Source organism: Delphinus delphis, chromosome 3 (genome assembly GCF_949987515.2).
Source record: "Delphinus delphis chromosome 3, mDelDel1.2, whole genome shotgun sequence".
In the NCBI taxonomy this organism is placed as follows: domain Eukaryota; kingdom Metazoa; phylum Chordata; class Mammalia; order Artiodactyla; family Delphinidae; genus Delphinus; species Delphinus delphis.
In genome coordinates, this window is record NC_082685.1 from 36,729,318 (window position 1) to 36,742,049 (window position 12,732).

The 12,732-nt window shown below is 38.9% G+C and overlaps 1 protein-coding gene across 2 annotated transcripts in view; it reads right to left on the reverse strand.

The window, feature by feature from the left end:
• The window catches only part of TTC1 (tetratricopeptide repeat domain 1), a 73,501-nt gene that overhangs the window by 15,708 nt on the left and 45,061 nt on the right, over positions 1-12,732 (reverse strand). For both annotated transcript variants that reach the window (XM_060008437.1, XM_060008436.1), the window contains exons 4-6: positions 5,229-5,289; positions 3,884-3,996; positions 391-427 (exon numbers count right to left, since the gene is read on the reverse strand). In XM_060008437.1, the coding sequence (XP_059864420.1) occupies positions 391-427; positions 3,884-3,996; positions 5,229-5,289 (211 nt within the window). The remainder of the gene's footprint in view (positions 1-390; positions 428-3,883; positions 3,997-5,228; positions 5,290-12,732) is intronic.

The window sequence follows — 12,732 nt, forward strand, 5'->3', positions numbered from 1 at the left end:
AATTCCCTAAGAGCAACTGCCCTTCCAAACACACAGATTCAGGTGCCCCAACAGCAGCTAACTAAGACCTTCAACTTCAGTTTCAAAGGAGAGTAATTTGGACATACAGGGAATAAACTCTGTTTCTGTGGCCAAGGTAGCTTGGAATTATTCTCCATATATTTACCAATACAGGATAAACGGACTGAACTATCCATTCAAAAGCATGCTTACACTAAGACAACTACTGTGCAGTACCTCTAAGAAAGGCCGAGAGCTTCTTCTTTAACTGCCTCAGAAGAAGAGTACATGTGTACAAGTAAACACCTGACTGAGAGCCTCCTTATTTGCTTGTCTAGCTGAGGTAATGCTTTTTGTATGTTAACATGCAACAAGACCAAAAAGCTGTACCTTTGCTGCAGTCACTGATGGCCATCTCTTTCTTGTCCTAAAACGAAATAGATCATTAATATGTCACCCTAATTCTGTCTCAAAAGCCCAAAGGCTCAATGACATATGCTGATCATTAATAATTGCTTATGGAGATGCAGAATGCTTTTCAAGGAAATAACACCAAAACACGCGTGTTACTTCCAAGCTAAAATTCAAACTATGCTCACAGCTCTAACTTGAAAGCCTCCTGGTGACAAATTATTCAAGTAGCTTCTTCCTAAAGTATCTTTAAAGACTGTTGCAATTGACTTGTTATATTTGCAAGACACTTTACATTAGAATGTTACAGTGAGAAAACTTTGTGATCAATTAACAGGGCAAATGACTGATATATGAATAACTGAATTAATAACCCTCCTCTTTGGCTAGCTGTTATATATCGCACCCAAAGTGGTATCTTGAAAATGTATACAGATGGTCCATCTACAGACACTGTATGGTTTGTCGCGTAGTCTCAGTTATGAACCTTAATTTATCCACTGATGAAACAAAAATACCAAACAATTCACTAAATAAGATATCTAACTAACATAACTTGCTGAATTGCGAAGCATGGCACAGTGGAAAGAACACAGGATATCAAAAGAACTAGTTTCAGCTGTGACACTAATCTGCTATTTAACTTTTCTAAGCTCTAAATGTCTATTTTCCCCAAATTAGAAATTTTCTACAATGTTAGAGAAATGTGAGTTCAAATAAACATTCAATACTTCCATAATGGCTACTGTAGGAAATGCCAAATATTCTACAGAATATTTTAGAGCAATGTCTACCAAATTGAGTTTCAGGATTCAATCAGAAACAGTTCCAGGATGGGGAGGGAGTGACTGCTTAATGGGTTTCCTTTTAGGGTCATAAAAAAAACTTTGGAACCAGGCAGTGGTGACGGCTGCCTAACGCTGTGAATGTATCCAGTGCCACTGTGAATGGCACTGAATTGTATACTTTAAAATGGTTAAAATGGTCAATTTTGTAGCATGTGTATTTTACCCACAATAAGCAAAAAAGGTCCCAGAGTCATTTGGGAAACACTAACTATATTATCTCTTCCAATGTTCATCATAGCAATTTACATATTAAAAACTCTAACAAGAAAGAAGTCCTGTAGTAAAGAAATCTGTAAGTCAGTATTTCCCCAACTTATTAGATTTCTATAAATCTAAGATACAACTTCATATTTTAAACTGAAATAGGAGTAAATCCTTATAACTTTTAAAAATAATTAATTAATTAATTAATTTATTTATGGCTGCACTGGGTCTTCGTTGCTGTGCACGGGCTTTCTCTAGTTGCAGTGAGCGGGGGCTACTCTTTGTTGCGGTGCGCGGGCTTCTCATTGCGGTGGCTTCTCTTGTTGTGGAGCACAGGCTCTATGCACACGGACTTCAGTAGTTGTGGAATGCAGGCTCAGCAGTTGTGGCTCATGGGCTCTAGCGCGCAGGCTCAGTAGTTGTGGCGCACGGGCTTAGTTGCTCTGTGGCCTGTGGGATCTTCCCTGACCAGGGCTCGAACCCGTGTCCCCTGCATTGGCAGGCAGATTCTTAACCACTGTGCCACCGGGGAAGTCCCAAATCTTTATAACTTATGTTATAAGTTATACTTTGTGCCCCCAAGTAACTACTTTTAGAGCCTATTTTTTTAGGGCTTTGTCTGCTCTTGTGTAGTCAGGCCTAGAGCTGAAACTCTGTCCTAACTCCAGTTTGCCTTTTCCCTCTCCAGACATGAAACATAAAGCTTGCCCAGGCACACCCAGTCAGGGATGCTGAGCCTGCAAACTTGCCTTTCAGAAATTCTTAAAGCAGTTAACCCATCACTTCCTTAAACTCAGAACATGCTCCTTAAATCACTTCAGTACATTAATTCTGAAAGTCTCCAAGTCTATAATTTTAGGATCTTTTAAAAATATTAGGAATGCAAGTTAAAAGAACAAAACAAACAAAAACCCCACTAACAAACCTATCCTTTGTTCAGGAAAGAGTCACAGAGCAACTCTCTTTTGAGTTCTCCTCAGCTGTGACAGACAGAAGACTAGCAAGGCCATACATTTTCCTAATTCAAGAACCAGCTGATCATACCAGCCTAACACTAGCAATGCCAGTAACTTGGCAATTGTGGGAACAAAGAATCCCAAAACCCAGGAGCCAAATGGGTATGGTACAAAGTTTTCTCTGACACTGAAGGTATCCTTGATCTCACTTCACAATGACAATTTCCAGTCTAAGAATGTGGCTAGATGTCTCCAAGAGGCAAAAGTGAAAGATCAGAATTTTCCAGCTAAGTGTAAAAACTATTAGGTGTGAATTTTGATCAATGGTAAAATATATTAATGACTGTTGTTTTAAATAAACTTAAAACAGTTGTTTTATTTCCCCTAATACAAAATGTTTGTTTGTATACTCTAGAATGATTCCTTCTCTCATGCCACATGAATCACTCTAAAAAACTTCACCCTAGACACTGAATCCAATAATAAAACGTATGAGTCTGGGTTGAAATAAAACTTTTGCATGTCCGAATATTCAAGCACACCCCCACCCACCTTTAAAAACCCGGGCCATCCAAAGTGACTTTGGTAGAAGCACTAGAGAATTCCAGTCAACATCAAAAAAGAAAGTGATGTAGATACCTGATCTAAAAGAACAGAAAACCACTCCACCCAGTCTTGGGCCTGCTTCGTAGCTGCTTAGAGGTGTGTTAAAAAACCTATCCTTTGTGCTTGGAATACAAGTAGTCACAGTTAAACAAGTGGTATTGTTTTTTTCAAGCTCTCATCATTTCAATCTGGCAAGATTTACTATGTTGACTAAATAGGAATATCAGACAAATCACAAATCTAACTTTTGGTATCCAGCACGATACCAAACAAATATATTTACACTCTCATCTGTCCTAAATTCACCCTGTTACACCAGGTTCTCAATCCTTTGGAAATATAAAATACCTTTGAACTTTCCCTGACACCTACTTTGCATTTAAGCGTACCTCTCACCCCAACTCTTGGACGTTTCTCCCTATGTCCACACTTTCAACAGAAAATCAGAATCTCAGAGATAAGCATCTTGAAGTTCAGTTTTAAGCACTGTTTCCTGTCCCTTTGGGTCTTTATCTAGAGTTCCAGAGGCCTAAAATAAGCAGCTGTAGCTATTCTAGGAGATGCACTAGGCTCTTTGCTTCATTAACCTGCCCTAGTTTGGCGGAAACTTTGCCAGGCTTCCTTCCATGGAAGTGTTCACTCAGCCACTTTAATGAGGAATGTGAACAGTAATCTGACTGAAGTTTTTCAAAATATTTTTTCTATCTTCCCCATGCCCTTTAAATCAGGGAAATATATGGGTAGGAAAAGAGAGGCAGCAACTTTAGAACCCCTATGCTTGTTTCTGGAGAGAAGCTATCCTATGAAAACACTGTAAGTTCATGTGCTTCTTAAAAAGAAAAGGTCAAAGATACATACCTGTTTCATCCTTGCGGCAGCTCTATTTGAAAACAGGATAGACCTGTCTTTCTGGAAGGAGGATGGACACATCTGAAGGGCTCGACTGTAAGTACTTTCAGCTTCTATATAATCTGAGGATAAGGTAAAATATGAGAGGTCGTTATGATTTTATACCTGATATCACTGTATTCCAAAAGATCTCAGAATGCATCGCTTTCCATTCACGGGACAAAGGTCTCCAACAGAATGCTCTATATGTTCACCTTTAATTTGGCTTATCAATTTAGTAAAGAGTTTTGAAAGGGGATTAGGGAACTGGACAGATGAAAGAGACTGAAATCTGGGATTAATGGCCCGGAATGAAGAAAAAAATTCTATGTATATATTTTCATTAAAGACATTGTGCTTTCATGGAGTCAACCCGGCTAAAACTGCTTCCATGAAATGTTTGGAGAGACATTTTATAGAGCCAAAAGCACAATGTAAAAATCAGCAGTTGACTAAACACCTTAAAAGAGAAAATGGTGATAAATTTATATATTCATTGCCACGCAAAGAATTATGGTCAGGGTACTAAAAGAAAAATTGCCTACTCACTCCTTTCTCAGGTTTGAAATATTTAATACTAAAATACAAGGAGATACGCTTTCAGAGAAGCTTTAGTTTTCTTAGAAAAAAAGAAGTGATGATTGCTAAACCAGGATATAAGAAAAAAAATTTTTTTAACCTAAAAGTAACTAGGGGAAGATGTTACTACTCCTAGATTTCTAAAGCATGCACACTCTGAGATGTGATAGAATTTGATCATAAGATCAAATAGTTCCCCCAAATTATAAGAACGAACCCCACTTATTCCTAAGCAAATATAGGAAACGCAGAAGGAACATCTCTCTACTTAAGGCATCCACAGAAAAAGGCACATGAAAGAGCAACCAAAGTACAAGGAAAATCCTTCTCTCGGCCACACTGGATGCATTGGGCCAGTATTCACAGCACTGTCACAAGTAACGGGGACAATCTTTTTACAGCAATGTAGCAAAATAGCCTTTTAACATTCCAGTTTAGAGTTTCCCAAAGTAAAAACTCAAGAGTTTTTCCTTCTAATCTCTGGGTTTATAGACAGTAGATTACAGAAAAGAAAAACTATGCCTGTGCCTAGAGACACATGGTAACTGGTCACTGTCACTTGAGAATAATTTGGACCTGGTAAAAAAACAAAATTCCAAGGTGTTGGGAGGCAACAGGGTATTATTAGCAGTTTAGATCTGCTAATTGTTTCCAAATGTTCTTTGGTGTTTCTTCACAGAATCTACAAAAGAATGAGTCAAGACGCCCAGCATCAGTGCTGAAATAGGTATCTTACCTCCTTTCTTAAACTGCTCATTTCCCTCCTCCTTTAGTCTAGAGCTCTCTTCTCTCCTTCTCTGAAAGAGATCAGAGAATGACATAAATTCTCACAATATTATGATAAATGAACAAAAAGGTCAGCTTTCATTACACATTATGCTATTCAACAGGCAGCAGCTTGACTTTTGAGAACTGGGTCAGTTTTATCTAAATCTCAAACATACAGAAAAAAACACATGACATCTGGATTATCATCAAGTGAATTCTTGATGTTTTAAAGATAAAACCCAGGTTTTCTATGTTTCTAGCTTTTGCACGGAACAGTAATTTCTATTTACTAAAAATGAAACTAAGTATACCCACTGGTACGCTTACCATTATAAGTTCAAATTCTAGATCTGCTACTTATTAATTGTAGAAGATCCTGGACAAGTTCCAGATCGTTTTGAGCCTAGTTTCTTCATCTAAAAATTAAGGCTTTAATAGATTTATGGATTAATGTGATAATTTATGTAAAACTCCCAATACACCGACTGGCAAATAAGGGCTCAATAAATATGAGCCATTATTTTTCTGTAAAATAAATAATGTAATACTTACTTAGCTACAATTGCAGTTTGTGTCATAAAGGAGACATACAGTAGCCACCAGAGCGCATTATGGAGGACAAGTCTTATTTGCAGGGTCAGGCAGTATGCAGTTAGCAGGCTAACACAGGGAAATCTGAAGAAACCCAGAGAAACCTCTCTTTTCTTAGCTTCTTCTAACAACTCAGAAATTAACACAGATGGCCAAGCACTCTTTGAACTCAAAGGCAGAGTGAATGTTATTCTGTAGAGCAAAGATGACACGTGCCGAGTCCCTATGTGCTTTCAGCCCTGAACATCTTAGCAATATGGTCGGCAGAAGCAGAACTGGCAGCAGTGTCTGCCTGCCACCTTTTTTTTTTTTCGCGGTACGCGGGCTTCTCGCTGTTGTGGCCTCTCCCGTTGCGGAGCACAGGCTCCGGACGCACAGGCCCAGCGGCCATGGCTCACAGGCCCAGCCACTCCGCGGCATGTGGGATCTTCCCGGACTGGGGCACAAACCCGTGTCCCCTGCATCAGCAGGCAGACTCTCAACCACTGCGCCACCAGGGAAGCCCTGCCTGCCACCTTTTGACAGCATTTTTAAAAAGAGAGAATCTCCAAAAATCTCTTCCTTCATTCTTGAAGCTTCTGACTAAATAAAAACTTCAAAGGGAGGAAATAAAGTTAGCAGGGTTTTTCATCTACAGTACAAACTGGGAGCCTAAACAATTGGTACTCTTAAGATTAGGAACTAAACTAAAAATGTTATGTCTCTGGAGAAGATCTGTAAATGAGCTGTTGAGACCAGGGTGCTTTCCAAATACCTTATTACTATACTCTGGATGAAACAGAACACTTGATGAATCTCAATAAAGAAACTAAAAGGTAGGTATAAACTGAATTTAATTTTTATGACATCTATTAATGTTCAGCAGACACAATAATAATTCATTTTAAGATACAACATATCTGAAGAAGGACTACTCTGAGGGAATACAGGAAAAAATAAAATGGGTAGTGGTGATGGCAATCAAAACACAAAAATGTGGCCACATTTACCTAGTACTACCCAGGAAGGAGGTGCTTGAATTATAATATCCTCTATTGTACTGGTTAGGATTTTTGGATGCTAGCAAAAGGACTATCTTAGGCAAAAGAAAAAAAAAAAAAAAATTACTGGAAAGCTACTGTGGGGCTCACACAATCAAAGGGAGGCCTAAAATACACACTTAGAAAACAGGCAGGACTCAAGTCAGCTCTGTTAAGTCAAAAAGCAAGAAAACGTAAGTGTCTTTTAGTGGAAGAATCTGGCCAAGATAGGACTGTAATAGCAGCCAATAAATCCTAACCATTCCCCTTTCTTTGTCCTGATCCAGATTTAAAGTTTTGGTCAGAAGCATCCAATGAGCCAAGCGTAGGTCACATGCCTTGGCTGTCAGAAAACAGAGTGAGGGAATTGGGGGATTGACTGGCACTCAACATCATTACAGCACAGGGGAATTTCCTCTACATGAGAAAGGGGATTTGATACTGGAGGCCAAGAAAACCCCATAACAAATCCAGTTAAAAGTTATTTCAAAAAAAAAAAAAAAAGTTATTTCAACCCCAAATAGATAAAGCAATCTTGAGAAAGAAAAACAAAGCTGGAGGCATCATGCTCCCTGATTTCAACCTATATTACAAAACTATAGTAAGTAAAACAGTATGGTATTGGCATAAAAACAGACACATTGATCAATGAAACAGAACAGAGAGCCCAGAAATAAACCCACACACATGGTCAATTAATTTACGATAAAGGAGCCAAGAATATACAATGAGGAGAGGACAGTCTCTTCGATAAGTGGTGCTGGGAAAACTGGACAACCACATGCAAAAGAATGAAAATGAACCCTTATGTTATATTAGACACAAAAATTAATTCAAAATGAATTAAAGACTTGAACGTAAGACCTGAAACCATAATACTCTTAGAAGAAAACTAAGGCAGTAAGCTCCTTGACATAGGTCTTGGTAATGATTTTCTGAATCTGACATCAAAAGCAAAGGCAACAAAAGCAAAAATAAACAAGTGGGACTGCATCAAAATAAACAGTTTTGGACAGCAAAGGAAAACATCAACAAAATAAATGGAAGAAAATATTTACAAATCATATACCTGATAAGGCATTAATATCTAAAATACATAAAGAACTCATACAACTTAACAGCAAAAAACCTCAAACAATCTTATTAAAAAGTGGGTGAAGATCTGAATGGACATTTTCCCAAAGAAGACATACATGGCAAACAGGTACATGAAAAGACGTTCAACATCATTAATCAGCAAGGAAATGCAAATCAAAACTCAATGAGATATCACTTCACACCTGTTAGAATGGCTATTATCAAAAAGACAAGAAATAACAAGCATTGGCAAGACTGTGGAGAAAAGAAATCCCTTGTGCACTGTTGGTGGGAATGTAAATTGGTAGAGCCACTATGGAAAACAGTATGGATGTTCCTTAAAAACTTAAAAATAGAACTACCATATGATCCAGCAATTCCACTTCTGAGTATTTATTTGAAGAAAATGAAAATACTAACTCAAAAAGATATCTGCACCCCCATGTTCACTGCAGCATTGTTTATAATAACCAAGATATGGAAACAACCTAAATGGCCGTCAATGGATGAATGGATAAAGAAACTGTGGTGTTACACACACACACACACACACACACACACATACACACACACACACCAGAATATTATTTAGCCATAAAAGAGAATGAACTCTTCATATTTGTGACAACATGGATGAACCTACAGGGCATTATGCTAAATGAAATAAATCAGTCAAGAGAAAAACAAGCACCACATGATCTCTCTTATATGTGGAATCTAAACAAAACAACAAAACAAAAAACACCAGGCTCATAGGTTGGGGCCGGGGGGTGGGGGTGGGGGTGGGGTGGGGGTGGGAGAATGGGTGAAGGGGTTTAAGAAAAACTAAAAAAATTTTTGAATTCTAAAACAATTTCAATTAGGGTAAAATCAAAACCCTATAAATATTAGGGAATTCATTCGATCAATTTTAAATTCACTCAAAACCACACACACACCCATGTATCACTGGCTAATAAAGTTGTAACAATGAAAAGTTGTTTTCACATTAGAAAATATATTAATGCAAGGTAGCATGTTAATAAGTTAAAAGAAAAAATTATAGGATCACATGAATAAATGCATTACAGGTCTTAAAGGTCTGGAATATATTTAAAAAAAAAAGTTATATCAAAAAAATTCTTTAGAGAAGGGCAACTCATCAAGTTATTAGAGTTTAATGTCCATACATTAACAATTTCAATCTATTTTAACTCTAATTTCAAGCTACTTTCTGGTCTATAATCTGTTATCCAGTGCCAACTTATCAGGAATGTTCTATGAACACAGATGAGTCTTTCAGACGGCCAGATCAGGCTCTTGTGAAGCTCGCATGCATGTGCCTGTGTGCATGCATGGGTGCGTGTGTGCCTGTGTGTGTGTGTGTGTTTTAAGAGCTTAATCATTATTTGGTAAATTTAGAACATTAACATTTCAATGAGAAAAGCCTAGATCCAAGGTACACCCAGAAGGAATTATTGATAAGGGGCAGCCTGAGCAGGCAGCCTGAGAAAAGCTCACGGTGTCTTTATAACTAGGCCTAAAAGTTGAACTGGCCAAGAGGTGAGCTCCAGAACGTATTTCAGAGGCCAATTATTCTAAGGAAGGAATTTTATTTTTTCGTCTTGATAAATCACAACTCAGTGACCCATTAAGCAGTAAACCCTGGAAAAAGAGCTGCTGCTTCCACAGATTGTGTAAATTGAGGATTAATTCAAGTATCAATATCATGCTGAATATCTCCTTGGCAACAGCTAAAAATAGCACTTTGAAGAGAAAGCTGCACTATCTCCCAGCTGTGCCAGGAGACTAACTTGATCCCAGTACAAAGACTAGGATTTATTCTGCTGCCGGAACATACTCTTTTTTCCAAAGGATGGCACGCACACTGTAATGTTACGGAATCCAAGGACAGATTTCATCGTGTATAAGTCTTACTTAGCATGCTAAGTGCCAGCAGTATTCACACATAAGTGAACTGGTAGTGCTGGTATCCTGCTGCATTACTGGGTGCAAATCTTCCAGGTTCTCGTCTAACGTGGTTAGGAGCCCTCTCACATTCCTCCACAATGCCTTTTAACACATTGCAGAGACCTCACACAGTAACATCTGTTCTAGAATTGTATTTGCATAAGAATGGGGACCATTCTTACAGGGCTCTTAACTCAGTAGTCCTCCCCATCACTAAAAACTCAGGGAGAAATAGTGACATTACCTTGCACTGTAAATCATCACAGGAACTGCCAAGGAAAACCTCAAAAAGACAATGCCCTTGACGAATGGAGTTTATTTCAACAGTTATTACCAAAACTGCAAACTTTTCAGCCTGGCACTCAAAGTTCACTATAACTTATACCAGTATAGCATTTCATTTCTTAACACCTGCTGTCACATACATTAGCTCAGCTCATCTGCTTCCCAAGACAATTCTGAGAGATGGGCATGCAGGTATCTACATATTTTACAGGTTAAAAAAAAAAAGATTCAGAAATCTTTTATTCTTTGCAACAAACTTCTATTCCAACCTACTCAACCTAATCTCCCATTACTACACAAGTCATCTCTTCTAGACAGCTGGCTCTCTTATTCTTCACTCCATTCTTTTGCTTACCTACCCACCTTGGAATGCCATTGTTTTTCTTCTAGATTTCCCTTCCAGCTGCCCAAACCAAATTTGCCTGTTTTCAAAGTCTAGCAAAAACCATATCTCCTCCCCAGGACTACCTTTCACTTCCTTCCCCACATGATCTTCCTTTGAATGTAGACTGTACATAATGCCTCTAATTGGGCAACTCAATTCTACCTCACAGGCTATTTTTAAAAATTATAAGAGGACTTCCCTGGTGGCGGAGTGGTTAAGAATCTGCCTGCCAATGCAGGCGACACGGGTTCAAGCCTGCTCCGGAAAGATCCCACATGCCGCGGAGCAACTAAGCCCGTGCGCCACAACTACTGAGTCTGTGCTAGAGTCCACAAGCCACAACTATGGAAGCCTGTGCACCTAGAACCCGTGCTCCTCAACAAGAGAAGCCACTGCAATGAGAAGCCCGTGCACCACAACAAAGAGTAGCCCCCGCTCACCGCAACGAGAGAAAGGTGGCAAGCAGCAACGAGGACCCAACGCAGCCAAAAAAAAAAAAAAAAATTATAAGAGAATTAAAAAAAGCACTGCAAAAAGTCTGGAACGTTATAAAATGCTGAGATGGTTTCATGGGTTGAAGAACACTGTACATTCCTTAGGCGTGGGCAAGAGGGGCCCGTCAAGGTCCTCTTCTGACCACACCCTTCCTCCCGTGGGGCCCCTTTAGACCATGCTCCAGATTTTTTACCTAAGTTTTCTTAGCCCACTTCTAGGATCTGCGTAAACCTTTGCTTGGATCTATCCCCCAAGGGTGAACTTTGCTGCAGGTGTACATTATATTCCAGGTGCAATACTTTGTACTCTGCCTTCCTCATACCTGGAATCAGCCATTTCTCCAAGGAGTCCTGGATTCTTTTAGTGGGGAATGGCACTTAGAAACCAAGATCTAGGTGTTACTAGGGAGTCACTGCTTTTAGGCCCTCTCAGTGAAGATACCCATGAAAATACATCTTAAATAAAACAAAAATCCCAGGAGTCAGAGAATACATACAAGTGAAATCTTCTATGTATGTATTCAAGTAAGTGAATACCACACCAACTCCCACAGTGAAAAACTCTAGTTCCCAGTAACAGCAATATATTTACTCATTTGCTCTATCCTAAAATAAACAAAAATGTTCAAAATTACTATATGATTATCACTACCTATAACCTACTACGTAAAGTTCAAGACTTCATTGCAGTTCTTTCCGACTTTAGGATATATTCTACTAAGGGTATACAGTCAGAATATTATGTCCAAAGTTATTGGAATTATCTTCTCTATGTAATCAATTTGATATAGTTATGTTAACATGTAATCAATTTGATATAGTTACATTAATTTGTTCCTCTTTGTAATCCATTTTAGGCTTAATTTTCCTTATCCTTTGTGATTTAATTTTAACATTTGAATGTGTAAAATGTTTAAACAGTTCAAAACTCAATACTAGGTGGGACTTTTTTTTTTATAAAGACACGATTTTTTTTTTTTAATTAAAAAAATTTTTTGCTTGTGTTGGGTCTTCGTTGCTGTGTGCGGCTTTCTCTAGTTGCAGCGAGCGGGGGCTACTCTTGGTTGCGGTGCACGGGCTCTAGGCACGCGGGCTTCAGCAGTTGTGGAGCACGGGCTCAGGAGTTGTGGTGCATGGGCTTAGTTGCTCTGTGTCATGTGGGATCTTCCCGCATGCCTAGGGACCAGGGATTGAACCCGTGTTCCCTGCATTGGCAGGCAGATTCTTAATCACTGTGCCACCAGGGAAGTCCCTAGGTGGGACTTCTGATGTGTCTAAATGAGGAGGTTTACAAACCCTCTAACCCAAAAGCAACTACAAAACTGGACAGAAAGATAAAAAACAACCATTTCAGTGTCCTGGAAATTGATTACAGGATTAACAACAAAGTGAGTAACACTTATTTTAGGAAAAACTCATTTAGGAAATAACAATGAAAATCTGTGGCATACTTGCTACAGACTGCTCCCCTTTTTCCTCCCATCATTCAATGTGGTAATTCTAACACCGCAAGGTAGGTTGTGAATAACCAGCAGTTTCACTGACTTGATTCAAAGAAGGTGAAATAATCCATGCCCAGTGGTGTTGCAATCTGAGTGGCTAGCAAACAGGGAAGGCCAGGGGTTCTACTAATCTGTGGTAGCAGTCCTGGTTGGGCAAATAAGGGACCCA